Source organism: Rhinolophus hipposideros, assembly GCF_964194185.1.
Source record: "Rhinolophus hipposideros genome assembly, chromosome: 7".
NCBI classification, from domain to species: domain Eukaryota; kingdom Metazoa; phylum Chordata; class Mammalia; order Chiroptera; family Rhinolophidae; genus Rhinolophus; species Rhinolophus hipposideros.
The window spans coordinates 73525459-73550152 of record NC_138053.1 but is presented as its reverse complement, the minus strand read 5'-3'; the positions used below and the strand labels follow the sequence as shown (position 1 = coordinate 73550152).

General features: G+C 37.2%; 1 protein-coding gene across 1 annotated transcript in view; it reads right to left on the bottom strand.

Moving 5' to 3' along the window:
* The window catches only part of MROH2B (maestro heat like repeat family member 2B), a gene marked incomplete at both ends in the record, with an annotated part of 57462 nt that overhangs the window by 31167 nt on the left and 1601 nt on the right, over positions 1 to 24694 (bottom strand). The window contains 17 exons of the mRNA XM_081054042.1: positions 1728 to 1844; positions 5198 to 5305; positions 7331 to 7374; positions 7958 to 8099; positions 8609 to 8649; positions 8796 to 8952; positions 9823 to 9936; positions 10607 to 10729; positions 12274 to 12347; positions 13233 to 13346; positions 15050 to 15119; positions 15211 to 15303; positions 15664 to 15804; positions 18676 to 18830; positions 21501 to 21599; positions 22303 to 22462; positions 23768 to 23878. Of these exons, the coding sequence (XP_080910168.1) occupies positions 1728 to 1844; positions 5198 to 5305; positions 7331 to 7374; positions 7958 to 8099; positions 8609 to 8649; positions 8796 to 8952; positions 9823 to 9936; positions 10607 to 10729; positions 12274 to 12347; positions 13233 to 13346; positions 15050 to 15119; positions 15211 to 15303; positions 15664 to 15804; positions 18676 to 18830; positions 21501 to 21599; positions 22303 to 22462; positions 23768 to 23878 (1863 nt within the window). The remainder of the gene's footprint in view (positions 1 to 1727; positions 1845 to 5197; positions 5306 to 7330; positions 7375 to 7957; positions 8100 to 8608; positions 8650 to 8795; positions 8953 to 9822; positions 9937 to 10606; positions 10730 to 12273; positions 12348 to 13232; positions 13347 to 15049; positions 15120 to 15210; positions 15304 to 15663; positions 15805 to 18675; positions 18831 to 21500; positions 21600 to 22302; positions 22463 to 23767; positions 23879 to 24694) is intronic.

Genomic DNA, 24694 nt, shown 5'->3' with positions numbered 1-24694 from the left:
AGTCCTTAGATACCAGGCCACACACACACCCTCTATCACCAGAAATGCTTAGAATAATCCCTCAAAGGCTTGTACCCTGACATTGTTGTGCTCCTGGGTCATGGCCTAAGGTATACTTCTCCGTGTCTTTTATCCTCTCTGTGCTCTTACACCATAATGCTCTCTGTGTTTCTTCTCCTCTCCCAGCCCATCTTCCTAACTTGTCTCCTTCCCTAGCTTTCCTATGTCCCGTTCTCCTTCTGTCATTTAAGTCTGGCAAAACCGAAGCACTGGGTAAATCTGACTCTCCAACTTACCTACCATCGGTGCCTACACCCAGTCTGCTGGACGCTGCTGAAAAAAAGTGACACCACAGAGGCAATCAGTGGCAGTGTAGATGATTGCAACCTCACTTGGACCCTTAAATCTGCACAAATGCCCTACTACCTCCCCTTAGTCCAACTTCTCTCTCCAGTTCCTCACAGTAGCAATGGTCTCAAATCTTCTCTGTCCTGAAACTGCTCAGCAAGCCCTCTCCATGAACAGGAGCTTTGAGAAGAGTTCTGTTTTCCCATATTTCACTTTGGAGAAACTGAGGAATTTCATAGATAGTATGCTGTGGAGCCAAGATTTGAATCCAGTTGATCTGAGCTTTGGTGTTATGTGGGTGAAAGAGTCATGCTTAGGAGATGGAAAGTCAACAGGCTCATAGGATTAAGAAAATTACATGTCAACACTTTACCTACCCAGAGGTCAGTTACTAAGTGACTCGAATGTGTGGAACACACTCAACAACTTGAAGTAAGAAAAACGAATCTGAGAAGTTCAAATAGATGTCACAAAATTTATCTTTTACAGTTTGCAAAATCCTCAGGCTTTGAATGAGAGCCTTATAGTATGCTTATATCTAAAATAAACTTACTTTGTTTCCTAGACAAAGCAGAACTAAAAGGATAACTAGGATAGGGAAAATGGTATTAGAAATAATACCAAGAGCAGTACATGATAACTGAATATATGACAAGAATAAAAGAATAGCAAAAAGGAAAAAAAATAAGTTTTAAAAGTTTAGTAAGTCTTATGGTTATCTGGCCATTTAATATGGGACAAAGAACCCTAAACACCTCAGAATTTCTGAGGAGAGTATATAACACAACCCAGTAATTTATTTTATACTAGATGTACTAGGTGGGGAAGTTTCTCTCTCTCTCTCTCTCTCTCTCTCTCTCTCTCTCTCTCTCTCTCTCTCTCTCTCTCTCTCTCTTCAGTATATATACTTTCCTTCCTCCACTTTCATATATGCTCTCCAGCCTAGGCTAGGATATGAAACTCCCTAGGCTAGGGAGTGCTTTGCAAAAGCTCTCCAGATTATACTTACATTCTCTCTAGGTTGAAAACCAGTGGTATACAAAGTTACTTTCAGCTTGTAAACTAAATGATTTTGATGTTTGTGATCATACTTAAGTTACTAATATAAAGTCCATGTCAACATATATTAAAGATACTTTTGTTAAGTAAGAATGATTAAAATTCATTTTTCGATATTTTCATAAACCTGGTTAAATAATGAAGCATTGATATTTAAACAGGGAAGGCTCATTTTTTTCTGAAAAATTCTGTTGGACTATTCTGAATGTGTTCACAGATAATTGTGGATAAGTAAGACATTATCATCAAACTGTCATAGGTTCTCTAGATGGAATTAATTATCATCATCTTAAGGGGAAATTGAGAGAAAGGGGTCCCACCTGTCGTTGATCCCCCAGTTGGCTGGGAGCCGTCAGAAATTCCTTAATTTGTGAGCTTACAAAGTTTGTGTCTTGGCAACATGCTAAGGTGGTTCCCAATGCTTTCCAAAGGAATTTCTGGAAAACAAAGGACAAGCAACAGAATGTTAAAGGTTGAAAAGCAGGACTGATGAGAAGTGGACAGAGTGAAAACAGTTTCCTAAGGAAAGAAACTTGTGTGACTAAATGATGGCTTAGTAACCTTGCACTTCAAGTGTTACCTCTGCTTGAGAATGTTTCCTCCCGCACCAGGCTGTCCTCTGCCTGTGCTCTTTTTCTGCACTCCTCCATGCCTTGTGCCCTGTCATTCTAATACCTTTCACTCCCTATGGTAATCTTTAATTTTTTTCTTTGTCTCTGTGCTCAGAATTTTATTTCTTGATAATAGACGGTCTTACCGATTGATTACTTTCAGTGTACAGTCCCTGGCAGCTAATAAGTGCTCAATACATGCTTATTGAATAAGCATGTTCAATGAAAATAGGGTTATTTGAAGATGATGTCATCAGATATTCTCAATTTTCAAAGTATATTAACTTACTTTATAGTTTAGGAGATTTAACCTATAATAGTCTGGAAAGTAATATTTTTTCAGCTCTGCTATTATCTCAGGAGTAAGGTGAGTTGTCCAGATCCTGTCAGAATGGTGTCAAGGGTGAAGGAGAAAAGTCATGTAGGAACTTTTCCACCCACATTGTGGCTGTAAGAAACTCTTAGTGAATTGGGAAAGGAAAGCTCTCAAATGGAGGAACATTGGTGAGGGAGCATGGGAGAATCATCTGTGGCTTCCATATCCTTTACAGTTGGTGAGAATGTTGGATTCATTATGCTAGTCCTATCCTCGATACTTCTGCAGTCTCATCATGGAGTAAAGGACAGACATGCCTTCCTGTTCTTTTGTTTTCCCAAAGCCATACAAACATTAAAACTAGGGCTGGGAGAGTGGGGCAGCCCAGCAGTGGCTTGTTTGAACATTACAGTACATGCCTGAATGTAAATATGTATGTGTGTGTGTGTGTGTGTGTGTGTGTACATGGGTACATATAAATCGACATATCTATATTCTCATGGAGTTAAGATACAAGGAAAAAATTCACAAGAGGAGGTACTCATATGGCTAGAAAAATTAGGTCATGAAGACTTGAATTGTTTTGTAAGATTCAAATCATTTACAGCCATGTAGCGTCAGATGGGTATCTCGTTATTTAGAACGTTCGTCTTGTCACATATAAGAATGAAAACTGGCCAGTGGGACGTTCATTCCAAGGACTCTGTAGGCTCAAAGGATTATAGCTGTGAAGTTACAGCTTATTACTAGAAGAGATCTATAACACAGGGGAAAAGGAAAAACTAATAGTAACAGATGGAGTTAGCGCATTCAGGAGAAATTGTACAGATCAGTCTGACTTGGGATCTGAGGGGGACATAAAGTGATAAAACAGGTGAAACAACGATGAGAGTGAGAGTAGCCTCAGTCATAGTGAGCATCTGATGAGGTAGCACCCACTGCACTCTGGGTGCTTCGGCAAAAGGCCCCTACGATAATGGAATTATAATGAGGAATACTGTGTAAAGCACAGCAGTAAATACTACTTAGGGTCCAAACTGCTAGAGTCTATTTCATTTTACCTTGGAGGAAGGATAAGAAGGAATCTGGAAGTCTTGTGCTGCAGAAAAATTGATGTTATCAAGGGGAAAATATGACTTGTGTGTTAGGCAGTTAGCCTCTGTGCCTCCCAGTACTGAGGACCTGGTGCTTCTCTGCTAAATTTGGTCAGAGTCAGTGCGTAGTACATTCCTGCTTTGTGACTTGGCAAGGAATGACAGAAATCAGAAACCCAGAAATGGGGAAAAAAAAAATAGTTGATTGCAAAAATAGCCACAACCTTTCCATTCCACCTCTGTCCATGACTCTTTGCAATGGCAGTTTTCAGGAACTTCCATCAGAAAGTCTCTTTCAACACTCTTCAAATCTGGACGGGTCATGTGACTTGCTTTGGCCAAGAGAATGTGGCAGAAGTAGTAGTGTCCCTGTTCTGAGCATAGACCTCAAGAGACCTTGCATATTTCATTGCCACAACCATGAGAACAAGCCTGGGCTAGCCTGCTGGTGAGCGATAGACCGCAAGGAACAGAAACTAGCCATCCTAGTTAAGATCATTCTAGACTGGCCAATCCCCAGTATATGCCAGTGAGACTAGTTGAGATCAGACAACTGCCTAGCTGAGCCCATCCCAAACTGACAACCTGCAAAGTTGTAAGCTAAATAGATGGTGATTATTTTAATCCACTAGAGGTAGTTATGTAGCTAAAGCTAACTGATCCACTCTTACTTTCTTAAGTTTAACAGTTGAGAGCCATCTAGGCAGCTCATTGCTTGAATTACACTGCCTCATATATGACAATTATCCCGGACTAATCTTGTGAGTCTGGAAGCTGTTGGCTGAATAGTATTACATGAGATGCACAAGGCTAGTTTGTGTATAAGAAGATAAGGCATTGCTCACCAAATCTTCCTGATGGGTATGTCTGCAGGCTTGATAGACCAATTTAGAGAATTAGTACTCTTTACCAAGTTAGACAGTCAATCACTGAGGGATATTTTGAATATTACATAGGAGAATTAAAAGTTAATAATAATTTGTGGGAAGAGACACTTAATACTAGAATGGATGACTTAGGAAATGTTTTTCCAGGAAAAAAAACTTAGGAATCACAGAGCCATAATGACAACCTCGATCTACTTTTTATTGAATTTATGCCTTGTGCCAGGCAATTCATACAGGGACTTTATATGCTTTACCTCATTCAACACTCACAAAACTACAACCTTTGGAGGTGGGTATTCTTCCATTTTATTGGTGAGTATACTGAGGCTCCGGAGAGATTAAGTAATTTATCTAAATCTACATAAATTCTAAGTAGCAGAAAGTGGATTCAAATCCCATTAGGAATGGATGGCTACAATGTTAGGTAGGTAGAGGCCAGTTGGAGACAGAGCAATGACAAAGCTGGCCTTTGAGCATTCTTTTAGCTCTAAGTTTTTGTTACATTGTACTAGATATTTTTTCTTGTAGTTTGCCTCGAGCAGCTGGCTCAGTGGAAACCAACACATGAGCTGACATGAAACCAGAGCTATGGCAGGAGCTGCTAGTTTTTTGCCTTCCAATGTTCATTCTTCTTCCTTTTCTAGAGCAGAACCCCTGAATTTTAGTCAGTAATATATCTATCTCGAAGGCATTATACTTCTCAGTTTTCCTCACAGACAGCTGTGGCTCTGTGAGTAACTTTTCGTCAAATGTGAGGTGAAGAGAAGATAGCATCTTTCTAACAATTCCTCCCTCCTTTTGATTGCAGTGCAGACAAGTTGGAATTTGAGCAGCCATTTTGGGTCATGAGATAGCGTGAAGGTCACTTAGCTGAAAACCAACCTTCTCAATGGAGGTGTTGCTGTAACTGCCCATTTGCTGGTTGAAATCCCGACTCAGTTGAATGGTCCAGGCTACATCACTGATCTTCCATAAACTTTCTTTGAGCAACTGTGGTAGGAAGTAGAATTTAAATATGAATGCAACTACTTAAGACGCTTTCTTGGTACTTTTTTGTTACATATTTTTCAAAAAGTATAAATATGTATTAAATGGGATTATTCCTTTTACCATTTAAAAAGCTTTTGAACTTTTCATTTTAGTTTATTTTAAAAGCCATCTTCTGTGATGCTCTAAATTCCATTAAGAATAGGTTACACAGAATGTGGAAGTAACTCCATACAAGTGCCTTCCTTTTCCTTCTTAAATAAAAAATTGCTTAAAGCCTTAAAATAGAAACTAATCCATTCTGAGACTCAAATTGAAGTTAATGTTTGTCAAGTTGTGAGTAGATTTGGAAAAACTCCATTTGTCAATGTTTGTTTTATTATGTACTAAAAGAAGGGATATTTTTGGAATAAAGAATTAAATGTCTTGAAGAACCAATTCGATGTACAGACACTTTTTGCTAACTAAATATTAGTTTCACCAACTGTTTTGAGCCAAAGCCACAATCCATCATTTGGACCCATGTCCTTCTTCATTGAACAATACATAAAAAGGTGTTTTTGTCTTTTTGGAGGTCAAAACTCTATTGCAATTTCTAAAATCTATTATTTCTCTTATATTTTCTGTATTTTAAGCTTAGAAAAGGACACTTAATATTAAAGCAAATGAAAATATTTGTATGTGTTTTCTTACTAAGAACTCATGCAGTGAGTGGGTCCTTTAAAGATAAGAAATTAAACAGCCTTGGAAATTTAAGGGAAGAAGGCACATGTGAACAGTTTTGGAAGAAGGAGACTAGAAACATACTCAAGATTGGAAGAAGGAAACCGTTCTCAAAGCTTCTTTCTAGAGAAAGAACCTTCTTTCCTAGTAAAAACAGTTATTTTAAAATGGTAGCAGGGAAAACTCAGGTAGAATTTTGAGAGAGAGGGGAGATAAAAGAAACATGAGTATAAGACAGGTGATTCCTAGAATTAAAAACCAGGAGAGTAAAGCAGTCACTTAAAATCTCATATTGGATAAAAATCACTCATGGGAGTCTTTAAAACACGTCAGTTCTCAGGTACCATTCCACCACTCCCAGAGATTCTGATTCGGGAAAGGGTGGTGATGGGAGGTGGAGATGCTTTGGAGAGGTCACTGAAAATTGACATTTTAAAAGAAGTCATAGGTAATTCCTATGTAGGTGGTTTATGAACTGAAACCCTGCTAGATTAAAAGCTCCCTCCCGATGGGTTCCTTGACCTGTAGGCTCTTGAAATCAAAATCTCCCCTAGAAAGCCAATGTCCAACTCTTGTCTGCAAATTACTTTTTTGGGGATTTGGCATTGCCTGGGGGAACTGTTTAGTTGTGAAAGTCCAAAAAGTTTTTGGATGCAAGAAGGAGATTCTTTTCTGGAAAAGGGCTACAATGTGGCCCTTTGGCTTTTTGGAATCAGGGAAAAGACAGGGAAAAGCAGATAGAGGAAGAAATGGAGTTGTATTTAGGACCATAGAAGTAGAAATTATGTTAATCTGTGTTTCTTCATATGAATGGGCAACGAATGCAATTGCAAAGAGAGAAAAGACTTCTGAAAATTGAAGAAGATTTAAGAAACACATAGAGAAAAGTATTAGTAACCAAAATCTTCAAAACTGTCTTAAACTTTAAATTGGAGACTAAATATTGTTGCTCAAATTACGGTAATTTAAAGAGCATAATCTTTCATGGTGATTACTTCACTAGCATAGGGAATATAATCAGTAATATGGTAATAACTCTGAATAGTGCCAGGTGGGTACACTTGAATAACTGTGGTGTACCCCTGAAACTAATATAATATTGTATGTTAGCTATATTTTAATAAAAATCTTTAAAAATAAAGAGTGTAATTCTTAAGTGATCACTTCTAACATTCTAGTCCTTTTCCTAAGAAAAGGAAGTGTTGTTTACTGCTGTTTGGAATCCAGTTCTTTTTAGTTAAGATGGGTAACTTTAGCTGATTTCAACACCCCATCATCAACAATTAACCTGGAAGCTACCCTTACCTGAAGCAGCATGGTTTCCCATAGCGTGACAGTAGTGTTCTTTCCTAGAAAAAGAAATTAATGCAATAACTGCCAAAAAAAAATATCAGGATTCAGTTTTTCCCTTGCCAGGTCACCAGTGGATGCTGGAGTTCTATTTCAACTTTTGTCTTTACACAGGATGATTATTTCAGATGAAATTTACTATGTTGCCAACTTTAAAGTGCTGCTCAGGTGGACAGAGGGTCTTCAATCCATGATAAAAATCTAAGCTTTTTGCTAATTTTAACAATAACTTCTGAAATGATCACATTTCAATACTCTTACATGGCTGAGTATAAATTTTTAAGACAATACTGAAAGAGAATTCCTCTAAATACAAGAAAAAGACCAGGGAAAAACATGTTTACGAAAAGTAGAACATCTTGCTAAAGATGATACCCACCAGGTCCTCTTGTGGTACAAGTATTTGGTAGAGAAATAGAATATAAGGAATCAAGAAAAAAAGTATAGCTGTCTTCCTTGCATACCAAGTTCATTGTTTTTATTGCCTGTAATAAACAATAATAACTTGAAACAGAGAAATGGTGCCTTATTTCTTTGTGTTCTTGACGCCTTGGATAAAGACCTGATCCCACTTCCTTGTACCTTCTAGTGGCTGCAGGAGTTCAGGTAAGCGTGCTTTCCATAGGTTTATCAATTTGGGGTGAATTATCTCAGGCAATGTCTTCAAAAGCCCTATTGCACCAGCCCCACATAATTTCCCTAAACTCGCGAGCGTAGATATTACCTGAAGAATAGAAGAGAAAATACTATGATTAGGAGTATTTAAAAGGCCACATACATGTTCCTTTTCCCTATTGTCCTGGATTCCATCGATTCCTACATTAGCTAATCTTTTAACAAATCATCACAGTCTATCCTTACTTATTCTAGAGCAAAAATAAAGGTACCGACACTTAGAAATATTTAATTTAATAAGGGCATTGGGAAATAATGCTTGAGTAAATGGTACATACGGAGCAAAGAGGAGAGAGGGAAACCTAATCATACATGTGGAAGTGGCTTGAATGGTATTTATGGATCAAATTCCGTCCATGCTTATTTTAAAATCATGAAGTTTAACATGCATTTTAGAGTGAGAAAATAATCTTGCCAATTATATACATTTTCATGAGTGTCATTAGTACAGCAGAACATTTATTATTCCTTCAGTGTTTCTTTTGGTTTATTTAGAACTGAATTATCTATATTGGCTTGAATTTATCCCACACTGTGTTTTTTTCGCAACTCACTCACCAGAAGTCTGGCCAGTAGCTGTTGTGGTGAAGGAAGTTTCACTAGAAAGAAAAAGCAATTTTCATTATTGCTGTGGGGGCGAGCAAAATTCAGATTGGGGTTGGGCATGTGATCGGAACACTGTAGCCTTTCTGGAAATGAGTCTCTCATGAGAAAAATGTTTTGCTTTGTTTTTGAATGTACAAACCAGCTCCTGTAGAGATGACAAGTGCTGTTGACTCTGTGGCATTCTTCTTCTTTCTCTCTTCTGCCATAATCAGGATTCTGATGATATTAAACAAGTATTCCAGCGTTCCTGTATATTCAACAGGTAGCACGAAAGTCAAGATTCTTGGCCACAGCACCTGTGGAAAACATAGGGCAAGCTGCAAGGATTGCTTATTCTTTTCCATTATTTTTCCTCAGTCCTCACTGTGTGTTTACCTCTGATGCAGAACATTTTTTTCTCACTTGTTATTATGCTCTGCTGGCCAAGTCCAAAAGAAATCATCAAATAAAACCTCTACACAGCACATTTATTTTCAAGTGCTTGTTGTAGTGAATATTGGGTGGTGTTTCTCCATGGGGTTGTTGCTGGGATTTGGGGCAGGACAATTCTTCATCTTGAGGAAGTGTTCTAGGCACTGCAAGAAGTCTCGGCATCCCTGGGCTCCACTTGGTAATTGACCCCATCTAGATAAAGCCTCTGATTCATTTAAATTGCTTCCTTTAAATTAATTTGGTCTTTGATTGTCTCCTGGTTGTGCCTTGTATTTCCGGCCACTAAATCCTTTCTCAGGTTGTTTTGCTTAAAAATAATAGAGATTCCAAGGCTCATCCCTTTGAGGGTCAGATTATATTTGGCCTCAGGTGGGGTCTGAAAATGTGTGCTTTTTAACACCTTCCCAGATGAATGGGGAGATTTTAGCACTCACTGTGGCAGACTCGCCTCTCGACACTTAACAATATATCTAGGTATGTTAGGAGAAGAAGAGAAATAATACATTAAGGTACTTATAAACTGTGATTTGCTATCCAGATGTAAGAGATTATTTAATTAATTCACACCTATTTTTGAGAAGCTACTATATGCTGGGCACGGAGCATCACAATAAATTTCCTCTAGTCAGATCATCAATAGTCGATGGCACACAACTCGTGTCTTTACTCCTAAATGAGCAGAGCTTCAGAAAGGTGATCAAAGTAACTGTAAGTGGTGACAAAAAACCCTTTACCTGAGGCATTCCAATGACCAGTGGGTCCAGAGTTTTTAAGACCTCAAGACTTGTCTCTCGGACAGATATTTCTCCGTTTTCATCTTCATGGGAGTTAGGTTTCACTGGTTTCTCCTTTAAGAAAGATGAAACAGGTACCCTGTTAATAATCCCTCCTGTTGGTCCCCTCTGACTGTACTTGGGTGTCTCCTCAGACCCTGGGGTGAAGAATGCAGTCCATTTAAGGGGCTCATGGAACCCAATGATCTTGGGTTTCAACGTCTAATCCTTGTTTTAAAATGCTCCTTGGAGGAATGGCTGAAGCGGAAAAGCAAAAATTCTGAGGATCCTTGAACTGCAGATATTCTCTCTCTCCCTCAGGCCTTTGCCATTTTCTCTGGGGCAAAAATTTTCAAAGACATTGCTTCCTAGTGGAGTGGACTGTGATTTCAGTTGTGACAAACTTGATCCCTGATGCTTTCCAGGCTATTCATCCAATGGAAGCCAACTCTAGGACTGCAGGTCTTCGTGTCCCTTATTTTCTCTGGCCTGGGAGGCCAGGTTTCTTCCTCCTTAGCGAAAACTATGATTTAATCTACATTGTGTGTATTATAAGTTAGAAGTGACATCAGTGAAAAGGAACTGAGGGCACCAGAGGTTCAAAAATTGATCAGTAAAAGTGGTAAGACTGAAATATAACATTTAAATCCATTATTGAATCGAACCCCAGCCACTTCTTTTAAAACCCAGTTGAGTCAGCTGCCATTGTTACCACGCAACACTCAAAACCACACCCTCTTCATACCAGATTCTTGCTGGACATTGCAAATTGGGAGAAGACATAATCAATCAGTGGCCATCCTTCCCCGGCTTCAATGTAGCATTTTTCACACATGGTTTGGATGAGGAGGAGGGTGGAATTCCTTACCTAGAGTAAGAAAAGTGCATTTACGACATTTTATTATGTTGGGCAGAATGGAAATTTAGCTTCTCCTATTTTTTTTTTAACCTTCACGGATCATTATTGGGAATCTTTTCAAAAAAGAGTTTAAATTGAATGATGTTACTATAATAGATGGAACAGGAAATAATCCATAGATTATGATTAAAATGTCCTTAGAAAATCTACCTTTGGCCAAAATCTTTCTTCCTAGCTCTGAGGACATATCCTCTAGTATTATATATTATGATATATTGGTAACTTTGGGCTAAAACACTGCTTCACTTTTAAAATCTTCAGTGAAAGATAGCACACTGAGGTAAAGTTCCATAATCCCTATCTACCAATTCAAAATCCAAACAACTTTGAAAACTAGGATTTTGTTTATTAAATTTGGTGCCAACTCATTGGTGGCAAAACTCAAAATGAGCAGTTTTAAAGCTATTTGTATTCTTTACTTAGTCTATCCATACATTTTCTTGAAAATATATTAATGGATCTGATTGTTGGCTACTGTCACAGTTATGTTTTTCTAGAATCTGAAACATTGTGAATTCTGAAATATATCTGGCCCTAGGGATTGGAATAAAGGATTATGAACCCGTGTTACAAGTTTTTAATAATTTGGCTTCAATTAGTTTATTGGATTGCTTCCTTGGGAGATAGAAAGCTCAGATTCAATTCCTTAGTGAATGGGTCTTTTAACGGAGGGTAGGAAGAAAAGAATGTCTTGGAACAGGGTGGCAGAGCTACGTGGCGGCAATTGGCAAGTAGCATAAGGTCACTCAGTAGTTTCCCTGAGTGAGGAAGAAGAGGTACACATCTCTCTATTTTTGCCTGAGGAATTGGCCTTCCTTAGAGATTTTGTGTTCTTTTATTCTACACTAAAATCTTCTAGAAATTCTTCACCTGGCTTGGCCAGTTACTGGATCAGACTTTTCTGTATAATCACTTTGTTGTTTTTTATTGCATAGCTTTCATTTTTTTAAACACAGTCACTGGTAATGAAAACTTCTTACAAGAATTTCTTTTTCATTGGCTTCTGTATAGGGCTTTGATCCAAACAAAATAGGGTTTTTGTACAAAAAATACCATCGCTAATTTAAAAAATTTGTTCCTGCATCAGTTTTATATCTATTATGGGCAAGACTTGCTCTAGGTGCTCCCGGGTTGGAAAATTGGATGTCTGTGCTCAGAACAAGGTGCAGGGGTTATTATTTTTTGGAGAAAGATATATTATCTTTATAATGAATAATTAAATTTTAAATCCTATATTTGAAGAGCATGGCATACTGATACTCTGGGCAAAAATATTTTTTTCTACTGAGAAGCCCTTGAACTGAATGTACTTTAAAAACTTTACCTTGATTTGGTTTATCTTTTGGGGAAAGATGGAGTTCTTTTAAAAACAGAATTGTTCACTGAGTTCGTCATTAAGCAATTTGAGAAGTAGATCCTTAAACAGACAAAACTATTTTGTTTACTCCTAAAACTATCATCAACCAAATAAAAGTTCTCATTAATTCTCTTACTTTTATACTGAGGTCACCCATGACGACTTTGACTATTCTTTCAATTGAAGTGATGTGATCCCTCAACTTGGGCTCTGAAAGACAGATGGAAGAATTGGGAGGCATGATTCTGAAGGAGTATAGTAAGTTCTAGCATTGATGAAAACCCATTAGATTTAGAATACATAACTGCAAAGTCGTAACATTTTATGTCATTCAATTCCCTCCTATCCTCTTCTTTTCCAACTCTTTAAAGATGTTGATTGCTTTTTTTGCTCCCTATTATATTGGTTTCATCTTGTTTAAAATGTTAAGGTCCAAAGTGAATTCAACATATCATGCCCAATGCATCAGATTTAAATTTCTGCTTCAATATTTCTTATTTGATTCTTCAGTAAGTCCCAGTGCTAACAGAATTGTAAAAGTTATTGTAATGCAATGCAAAAAGAAATGATCATATTTTATTAATCTACCATCAATTTTATGAGTCATTATTATTTTATATTGCATCAGAAAAGAAAAACCATAGTGGCTGATTATAATTAAAAATGCCATCAATTATCAGATGCATTTAACTATCATGAAAATATGTGCTTCTTGGAATTAATGAAGTATCATAGTTTATTAAATTCTGCTCTTTTCTAAATGTACCAATCTCTAGAATATTATGCAATCCTCTCATCCACCCCGTTTACTAGGCCACTTATCCAGCTTACTAGATCTTCTAAATTCTGAATTCAATTCTTAAATATTCTACTTGTCATTGTCAACTCAATGCCTCCATAAATGTCATGAAAGAAGAGAAGTAACTGAAAATGCCTGTTTAAAAATAGTAGACTGTAGGCAACCAAGGAGGTAGAGCTTCACTCGAGTATGTTCTGTAAATATCCCAAAGACATAGGACAGGGCTAGAGCATGCGTAAGCTTTGGTTTTCTCCTTGGTACAAAGCAAGCCCTCTGGCTTTATCCCTATTTCTTACCTTCAGCATTGATAGCTGATCTTAACAAAATCAAGATTCCCCTTCGAATGACTTCATTATTACTTCTTATTTGTTCATCAAAAAATTCCATCAGGTCTGCAGGGTTGGAATGAGCTGCAGGTTTAAGAAATACTGGGGTCATAAATATTCATTTTCACCTTAAGGAAAATACTGTGGAGAAGAGGGGAATTTCATGAGGATTCTCAAAGTCACTTTTAGGTTGGTAGTAGTTTTTACTACGTCCTTGCTTCTTGAGTATTACAAAACTAAGCAGTTTGGTCACCTAAGAGAGCTTTTTATACTTAGGCCCACCTCTGTTCATACCTGTGAATTTGATTTTATTTAGAAATTAGGTTCTTTGTAGATACAATCAAATTAAGATTAATTGACAGAAGTCATTAGGGTGGGTCCTAATTCAATATGGCTGGTATCTTTATAAGAAAAGGAGAGGAGACACAGAGACACAAGGAGAGCACCTTGTGAACACAGAGACAGAGATTGGAGTGATGCTTTACCAGTTGTGGAGATAAAAAGAAACATGGGTTCTCTGCAGGAAGTAGAGAAGGGTGAAAAAGGCCTGGCTAAAGAAAACCAGTTTAGGTTGGAAATTGTCAGAGATAAAGTGAAGCAGTTCATTAGGCTGGGGCATAGAGCAGAGGAAAGTATAGAAAAAGAGATGTCATTAGGAGAAAACTGTGCAATGAAGTGGTAGAAATGACATATTTTGGGGAGGATGGTGGTGTGGGAAGGGGTATAGGATTGCTCTTGTCTTTCATCCTCAGGGACTATGTTGGAACATAGTTTTATATCCTGACCCTGAGACCTCAGTACCTCCTCTACAACCTCTGCCAAGTATTCTAACCAGGCAATGGATGAGGTTGTGATGTGAGAGCAAGAGGAAAAGGGAAAGAGTGGAGAGAGAGAGAGAGAGAGAGAGAGAGAGAGAGAGAGAGAGAGAGAGAGAGAGAGAGAGAGAGAGAGAGACAAGAAATAGATACTAAGAGATGATCTGGAGAAAAAAAGCATGATTTTGGGCTTTGCACATTTTGAAATAATCTCAAATATAAAGAAAGAATGCATTCCCTATTCTTAGGGTTGCCAGTTCACTTTGGTTTGCCTGGAAATAAACCCATGCACATATGGTCAATTAATTTTTTACAAAGGAGCAAAGAATATTCAATGGGGAAAGGATAGTTTCTTCAGTAAATCGTCCTGGGGAAACTGGATAGCTACATGCAAAAAAACGAAACTGCATCCCTACCTTATGCCATACACAAAAGTAAAATAAAAATGGATTAAAGACTTGAACAGAAAATATGAAACCATAAAACTCCTAGAAGAAAACATAGGGAGCAAGTTCCTTGACGTTGGTCTTGGCAATGATTTTTTATTTTATTGTTTGGATTTGACACCAATAACAGAGGCAACAGAAGCAAAAAATAAGCAAATGGGACTACATCAAGCTAAAAAGCTTCACCTCAGCATAGGAAACCATCAACAAAATGAAAAGACAACATATAGAATGGAAAAAATAACTGCCAATGATATATCCAATAAGGGGTTAATATCCAAAATATACTTGGGACTTTCCTGGTTTTAGAAATAAAAGTTTTATCTCCTCGGAAGTCCCTGAAAAGATTGGTCACCTCGTATATTGTGCTCCTCTTGGGAACAGGTAGGAAGGGACAGACACAGAATACTATGCGTTGAAACACACACTGTGTATATGTGTGAAAGTACCTACTGTTTGCAAACCATCATTGTCATCATCACTTGAAGAAATTTTTATTAAATACCCTCCTGGTGCTTGCTCCTACCTAAAATGAGGAAACAACTTGAAGCTTCAATTTCATTTTCCTTGACTGTAGGCTCTTGAACTCTGCACACCTGAATGAGAAGGAAAAACTAGATAGTAGATGTTAAAATCAGGAAACCAGTGAAAAAGAAACAATCTGATTGGACAGTGTAGTTTTCTTACCTGGTGGAGTAAATCGATGAAGATGGCTCTTTTCAAGCCCTTTGGAAGGCCAATGTCATACAGGACTGCTGCAGTCAGTATTTGTTTTAGACTCTAGAATGAAAGCTCTCACAGGTTAGTTGGAGGCTGGCCATAAAGCCGCAAGCACAGGATGTGAAAGGCAAATGATTATATTTTGTGAGAACAAACCGATCACCTTCCTGCAGTTACATTTTCTTTAATGATTCTGGCCCCTCTACCTTGTTCAGTGCCTCAGCAGCTTGAAAATAAAATAATCTCTTTTTGGAATTTCTATCATCCAGCTATGCCACCCTCTTGTCTACCTTATATTCCCCAAGAAGTACTACAGTTCACCTGCCCAAACACGTTTTTAAGCCTTCTTGGAACTTAATATCCTCTAGAATGGTTGGCAGTTGACTCTCTGAATCAGCTCCTTTAGAGTGTGGCTCATACCTGAGTGACATGGAAATCAATCTCTTTGCCTTTATACTGGTTCAGGAGCCAGGGTACCTGGCCCAGGGCATATTCACAGAGGTCTTCCCGATGGAGCAGCAGACTCACTACGGGGCCATGGGCCTTAATAACGGACAAAGTCTGTAAAGGCAGCAAACAAATACCATTTTTAGTACTTCATTATGCTTTTTGTACATTTCCTAGAGTACCAGGAGATTTAGACCCAGCCCCCCACCAAAAAAAAAAAACAAAAACAAAAACACAAAACTTTCCTCACTGCTTTCAACTGAGAAAGATTTCTTTAAAAAAACTGAAAAATGTTTAGGTTAAGATCATTGCATAAGGCAGAGATATTTATATTTGTATTTATATTTATATCTATGTTAATACTCATTTCAATATTTGCTCCTTTTTTCTTTCTTTAATCCCTCTCTAATAGTCACTTTCTTTCATTATATTAGCAAACTTAAATTTTCTTTTATATTAAAAAAATTCTTTGATTCCATATCACTTTGACCCCACTATTTTCCTCACCCACCTCTGTTTCTCTTTTCTTTCAGAGCAAAGCTTTTTGAAGGAGTGATTTACATTTGTTGTTTCCACTTCCCTCAATCCACTATAATCTGGCTTGCATTGATATAAAAAAGTGAAGTATAAACTGCAAACGTAATATACATTGATTATAAAAATTTAGAAATCCCCAAATGAATGATGAAGAAAAGAACATAGTACCCACAGTACTCATAGATAACCACTGCTTGGTCTATTTTTAATATGTTCTTTACTTGACTTATTCTTTCCCATACATTTTAATTTCTTAAAAATTGACATAGTTCTTTAATATATAGTTCTATATTCTGCTTTTTCTACCTTGTATTATGTGATGAATTGTTTTCTACCAGCTAAATTTTGCTGTATAGTAAACCACTTCAAAACTGAGTAGCTAATAATGACAACCATTTATTTCACTCAAGACTGTGTGTCAGCTATATGGTTCTTCTAGCACACTTCCATGAAATTAACACTTTTCAAGATTTTTCTTGCTTGAGCACTATGTCAATGGATTCTAGATCTCTCTTTGCTTCTTGAAAATTCCTCCTGTCTAAGTTAGTAAGATCTCATTCTACTTGGTTTTCCTACACCTTTACCAGCACATTCTCAATTCTATCAAGAGTTCTCCTTTAGCCTTTCCCTTAAATATTGATGCCCAATCCTTGAACTCTATTTTTGACACTTTTCCACACTATCTACTCTTCTTGAATAATTTTATCCACAATCATTTATTCAGTTGTCATTTATGTAAAGATGACATACAAATCTGTATATCCAATTTTTGCTTTTCTTTTTAATGTCAATTCTGACTGTCTCCAAATATACTAATATCTCCACTTGGATGTCCCGTAGGTGTTCAAGTCAAAATGTCTAAAATTAAACCCATGTTTTTATTGCTCCAAATGTGTTATTTCTCCTATTTTTCTCATCTTGATTAATAGCTCCAAAAATCACTCAAGTTGGAAATCTAAGAATCATCATAGGTGCCTCCTTTTCCCTCATTATATATATATATATACAATTAATGGCCAAGTCCTGTTGATTTTATTTTTCAGCATCTGTCTCCTTTGATCTGAACTATTGATATTACATTAATTTTATCCCCTTAGCATTTATGACCTGGAATATTTCTATAGCCTTCCAATAGTATTGTCTTACTCCATCTCTATACTCAATCCATCTTTAACATTGATATAACAATGTTTTTTCTGGCACTCAAATCCTGGTTTAAAATCTGTAAAAGGTGTCTCATTTCTTATAAAAGAAATTCAAGTTCCTGAGTAGCATCCAAGGTTCTTCATTACGTGGCTAAGACCTTTCTGGTTTCATTTCTTTCTGCTTCTATATCCTCTATCCTGTGTCCCTTTCCCTTTCTCATTCAAGTGTGCATGTAATCCCATCTCCTACTTGTGCTTCAGTAGCTTTTATTCCCTCTTTAGGGAACGCACCTTCCCTGTAGTAAATGAATTCATGGGCTGCAAGCTCACTTCCAATGCCACAGCCTTTACAGTGCTCACCATGGGAATTAAGAGCTTTTCTCTTGGTCCTCTCTTATCACTTTGTGTACCTTCTTGTCGCTTGCCTAACTTTTCTTGTGAAAACCTAGGAATGCTGCCATCAAATTTGTATTAAATTTTATTTTACAAGTGTCTTAAAGAAAAGACCTCTACAGGATATTTTAAAAGTTCCATGTTTGCTAATGATTTAAAAAATTAATACTTTAATAGCTTAAAGTGTAGAAAAGAAACTGAACTAGAGAAGGTAGGTAAGTGTTAAATCTTTTATAACATAGCAATAAAGAGATCTTAATAGGATATAATTTAGCCTACTTTAAAAAATTATAGCAAATAAGCAAGATAAGGATAGGCTTATATATATATTTATATATACATACATATATACATATATGTCTATATTATATATGTATATATATGTATATATATGTATGTATATGTGTGTGTGTGTGTGTGTGTGTGTATCTGTTCTCGGTAAGGCATTACAATATTTTGAAACATCAAAGTATATTCTTTAGATGTTATTTTATTTCATTGTTTTTTATACTGTTTTTCCAAATCAGGACTCAGCCCAACTGTGGGTTATTATGTATAAGACATGAAATAGCTAACACTCTATGTATTTTACTCGTCTTATCTTGTTTATTGTGCTCTCCACATACTGGAGTGCCAGTTCCATGAGAGTGGGAATTTTGGTCTGTTTAATCTCTGCTGCACCACCAACATGTGGGACAGCATCTGGCATGTCATGGAGACTCAATAAATATTAGTTGAAAGAATGGATAGTGTTTTGATATAGGAAAAACAAAATAGTTGATAAACTTGATAAAATACAACCCATAGCTTCCCAAAAGAACTGAAATTAATAATCATGTGAAAAGAAAAGAAGGAGTTCAACAAGCATGGAAGGAGAGCTCATTAGAGGCATGCTGAAGCCCCTACTCACTTGCATGGGTGAGATCATGGGGGCCCATTTGTCCATTATATATCGGAACAGCATGAAGATCTTGTCAGATAGACGGTTGGCATCCAATCTAGGATAGGGAAAATCTCTCCAGTGGTTGATATACTTGTAAATGGCCTTGCTGAACTTCTCAAGGGCTGCATTTTAAAAACAACCATAGACTGAGAAAAATATAAAGATGGGAAGCACCATAAAATAATTTGAGATGAGAGTACTGATACTTAGTATATAGTGTAATAGTTTCTATAAAATCTTATGACTATACCAAATAAACATAAAAAAATTTGTGCAGCCACATTAGTGAAATGTAAAATAAAACCACAATGAGATACTACTCCATATCATCCAGAATGGCTAAAATTTAAGACAGTCAATGTCAAGTGTTGTCAGGATTAAGGTATAGTTGGATTTTTATGTACTGCTGTTGGGAGTATGACTAGATATAAACACTTAGGAAAACTGTTTGACATTATTTACCAAAGTTGAGTATATGTTCTCTGTGGCCCAGAAATTCCACTTCTAGGTATATAGTCATTAGATATGCGTACATATAGGCACTAAAACATTTGTACAAGAATATTCATATTAGAGTGTTTTTTTTTAAATAAAAACCTCAAACAAAAAACATCCCAAATATCTGCTGATAGGTAAAATGGAAAAATAAATTATAGTGTAGACATGTAATAGTATATAGAAATGAAAATAGACTACAGCTACATAAAACAGCATGCTTGAATCTAATCTGTGGTATTAGAAGTCAAGATTGAGAGGATAGAGAAGGTGATGATTCGAAGAAAAAGATGAGGGGGGTTTCTAGGGTTTTAGTAATGTCCCACTTATTGACCTGAGTGGTGGTCAAATGGATAAACTTACTTTGTGACAGTTCATCAGCTTGTATACTTCTGATTTGTGTATCTTCCTATGAGTTTGTTTTCCTTCAATAACATTTAACAAGACCTAGGCCTACAAAAATTGGGCCACTAACCCATATATATTTGTATCAAATGATTCAAATAATACTATGTTTTGCTTTAGCCCTCATTCTACTGTTTTCATTGATGATAAAGAAAATTCAGTTTGCTCTCTCTCAAAGATACCTCACATGCAAAGAAAACTCTAGGAAAGAAGTCAAATATCTTAGCTTTAGATCTGGCCACTTTTGGGCTCATTCACATTCCCTCTATATTCTTTCTTATCATCTTCTGCTACATTGAAACATAATCTTTTGTGCACGTGGTGTGTGTGTTTGTTTTTGTGTATGTCTTGCCCTGGCCTGTAAGGAACATGACAGAAGGAATGATGTCTTGTCCATTGATGGTATATGAAGCAATGAGTACAATATCTGCTTATTTGCTGATTGATTGAATGAATAGATAGATGAGTGGAATGATGACTATTAAATTTTTTACCTTTTCTTTAGTGGAAATAAAGCAAAAATTGCTTTAGGACCCAAGTACACCAGATAACTTTATAATACAAAGACAGAATTCCCTTATTCATTCCTGTGATCATTTCTGATTTTATTTCCTTTTACTTTTTCAGTTGTTAATTTTGCAGTAAAAATGCTATCAGAGGTGCCAAAGTTTATCTGCAGAACACAATGTTAGCTGTGATTGAAAGTAGGGATAGTAAAAAGTATTTAAAAGTGTGCTAATCTAGTCTAGTTGTTCAAGTCACACCATTGTAGTTCAATCCTTGGCTTTGCCACATACCAGCTGAGCAACTTCAGGCAAGCTGTTTAACCTTTCTAAGCCTTAATATTCTCATCTTTAAAATGAAGGAAAAATGTTATCTACCTAAGGAGGTTGCTGTGAGGATTAAATGAAATACCCAAGGCAGTGCCCAGGCACATAATTAATTCTCCATTTATGTCAGATACAAATATTACCTTCATTGGGGACAGAATAAGAGGAAATGAGCAAAGTAAAACAGGAAGAACTTGGTTGATGGGTAAAGAAGACATTCCTGACAGCATGGGCTTTTAAAAAGTATATAAATGGTAGTATTGGGCATGTTAGGAGTAGAAGGAATCTTATCACTTTATTTGATATTTGTAGAGGAGAAACTGAGATTGAGAGAAGGGTAGAGGCAGCTGATGGCTCACTGGCAGATCAGAGACAAGAATCCAGGTCTCCAGACTCATTCAAGAAGCCCCTCATGTGCTATAAATACATTTTCCTAGGAATTCCAGGGCATGTTCTCTGTAGACTCTTGATCACTGTACATACATTTCAGTTTCGGGTGGAGGGGATTTATGACTATAATTTGTTTACCTATTTTTCTTGATTTTATGATTGCTTATATTTTGATTACATTGTTTACTTATTATTACAATGTTACATTTTAAAGAGATGCTAAATTTTACCCAACTGGTAAGAGCAGGTAAGCTTTCATAATGATTGTGGAGAAATTGTGAATCCAGTGAAAGAAGGAGGCTAATAGAAATGGAGTCCATATATGGCAGTGGAAAGAATATAGACGGGGTGGTTATATAAGCCTGGGTTTGAATGTCACCGCTACATCTCTCTGACTGTGTCACACCTTGGGAAAATTGCTTAATTTCCATTGCATTAATTTCCAAAATTGCTTAGTTTCTTGTCTGTAAAATGGTCTAATAAGTACTTGCTTTGTAGAATTGTGAGGACTGAGAGAGATAACTCCCAGCAGAGGATCTTCTGTGGGGTAAGCACTCAATAAATGGTCGCCATTATTATTAGGAAGGACAAGACTAGAGTAAAAAGAAAAATAAGATAAAAGAAAAAATCATAGTCTGGTGTTCACCAAGAGGAAACTACAGGGATACCCACCGACACAGAAGGCTCCCTTCATCATGTCCTCCTCAGCCAGCCTGAGCATGGTTTGCATGGTAAGCAGGGTCATCATCATGAAGGGAATACTCTGGGACACTGCAGTGAGGAGCACGAGAGGAGAAAAGCATTATCTTCTCACTCTGCAGATTCTGGGACTGCTCCTCATGTCACCCACAAGCAATTCACAGCTGTGTGGGGGAGGTAGGTAAGGTGCAGTAGGACCATATTCTCCTCTGTCCCTCCCCTGCCATAATTCCGGGCTATAGTTAAGGAATCAAGGAACGATTAAGGGTGTAACAAGGTACATTTGGTATGTACAGGTACATTTACCGATGTTTAGTAGCAATTTCTTACTTGGATAATTATGTTATTAATGTTCATCCCTCCCACCAGAACTTTCCTGTATCCCTAGGGCCCAGCAAAGGCCATTGGTGCTCAATGAATATCTGTCAAATAAAGTGGTGTAGAAAAAAAATCATAAGGAACCCTTACTTCATGCAAGTGTTCAGTGGTTTGCAGAATATACCTTGTGGAAAATGTGCTTCTACAAACACAAAGCGGGATGAAAGGGAAGATGAGAATGGAGAGAGTCCAGCCAAATTCCGAGCAGCATAGACCAATGGCAGTCTGCAGAGTCGTTTATGCTCATAAACAACTGCCCAAATCCCTTTACCTATATTCTGTAGTTCGGCACAAGGTAGAGATGTTCTCCCTTTTGCCATTTGCTTGCATTGGGGTTTTCAACAATTAGTTGGGGTACTTGTTTCCCAGGAGTATATGGAGAGTATTCCCTCCATACCATAGCTCGTTGCCAGTTCGGCCAGGGCAAGGACAACAAATTCGTTTGGTAGCTCAAGGATCCTGAAGTTACTTTGTACTTCGTACATTACAGAGTTGAAATCATGTGCAGCAAGAGACACCAAAACCTCGCCAGCTAGCATTCTGATTTCCCTGAGGGTCTGAGGAAGAAAAGAAAAATAACAGTAACAACTAGAGAAAGAGCAGAGTGAATCTGCAGACAGGAAGTAGAATACTTAATATTATAAGTTCCCCTCGTTTTGGAATAGAGGGAGAATGGGCTGTTTACAAACCTAGAGTAGAAGCCTCTAGGGTAGGTGTCAGTAGCTGGGAAAGCAGAGGTAACTTTTATGCACTTTAAAACCAGATTTTAATAGGGTTCTTATAAGCTTGGGGTCAGTACACATTTTCTTGCTAAAGGGTCAGGTACCATGAACATAGAATTTATGTTTTATGTTTTGAGTGACATGAATTACTATGGTTGAAAGTCTTAAGGCTATGGTGAAAACAACAACAACAAAACCGGGGCTAGGAGTCTAGAGCTTCGGGTTTTAGTACTATACTGATCTAATAATACTTCTGATATTGGAGATGTGTGGAGGGACTTCTGCTTTTGATAATAATGAAGTAGGTATATTTGATCAACCCTACTACTGAAGAGAATAAAAAGAGCTGGACAAGAGATTTAAAAACATATTCAGAAAAATGTCAGAGAGCTCACATTTTGGTGTGGAATAAGTTACTGAGTTGAGATCTGGAAAAGATTGGGAATCCGGAGAGATAAGCCCTTTGTTTAAGGCTGCATTGCAGCATTTTGGGACAATAATCGGAATTCAGGACCAACCAATGGTGAGACCCTGGCCATCCCACCTCCCATCGTTTGGGCTAAGACCCCACAGGCTGCATTCAGAAGAAAGGTTAAATTGGTCCTCCAAGGATTGCAGTCCAACTTTGAGTCACAGAACTTGCCCAGAAAATCTCAAGCTCTGAAATTAATTGTGGACTGTAACTGCATTTGGCAGATAAACAAATAAACATCCTTTCTGGAAGAAAATACCATTTTCCTAGGGCTCAAACTATTTCTACAATTAATTTGTCAGATTCAATGCCTGGTGTGCATAGATAAGTAGGCACATGAAAACTAGTTTCTAGTTAATTTTTCTGTGAATAGATAACTGTGTTACTTTGAAAAAACAAATCTCTCTAAGCATCAATTTCCTCATCTAAAAGTGGATTGGATAATATTATCTCTTAAGGCTATCTTAGCTTTGCCTCAGTTTCCTCATTTTGGAAAGGGTAAATAATAGGTACTGTATCCAAGTTATCATGACGAATAAATAAAAGTGATTTGTGGTTCTGCAGTGATATAGAAAAAGCTTATATATATGTCTACATGGGTGCAGTTGGGCCACTTAAAGACTTGTTGCTAGTTCTGACACTGATTTATTATCAACAATCAAACTTACATTGTCATCTCTCATGTCCTTAGAAGCATAGTAAATCAACCTTTGGACAATTGCATCATCCAAGATGTCAGCATTCTGAATAATGGAAGCGAGATGACTATAAATCTCTTCCTGTGAAGTTACAAATGATACACAGACATTTGAGTTGCAAAACTAAAGGAATCAGATGAAGTCCAAATGAGTAACACCATTAAAATAAACAATGTATTTCTACTACACAATGGATTTAATGTATCTTAATTGGGGCTTCCTGAGTGTAATGTGCATCTTTAAGAGACAAAGGCTTTTTTTTTTTTTTTGACAAAGGCTTTTATGTAGAGCAAAGTTCCTTCTGAAACCTTTAAGGTGACTACATTTCTCTCCAAAATCGAATTGACTGCCGGGGTAGACTACCTGACACATCAAAGTCTCTTGAAAATCACTGTTGTAGGTCACTCGGGAATGGAAATGTCCATCAACCTAATTGTTTAGGTTGTGACTACGGTGTTAAGGAATGCAGTGTGATTCCCAAGGAGTCTGCTAAGCTAAGAAACTTGTTCCTAAGGGAGATCTTTTTTGATAGCGCTGCAGCCTTTGGGAATTGTATGGCTTGACCGGATGTTGTGTGTGAGGGCGCTTCTAAATTGCTTAGGTAGTGATATGGCCTTTGGAAGATGAAAGACTGGTGTTCTGAAATCTCCAACAACTGCAAACATGCCACCTCGAGGTACTATGCCCATGTTTGAAATGTGAAATAACTCCCTCTGCGTAAAGGATTTTAATATGTAGTAAGGTATGTCAGCAACTGGATTGAGATAAATGTGTAGACACTGCCCTTCACAGGGAGGCTACATTAAATAATGATTAGGAGCATTCTTTTGGAGTCAGACAGACTTGTGCTTGGATGTAGCCCTGCTATCCTTAGACAAGTCATGTAACTTCTCTGTG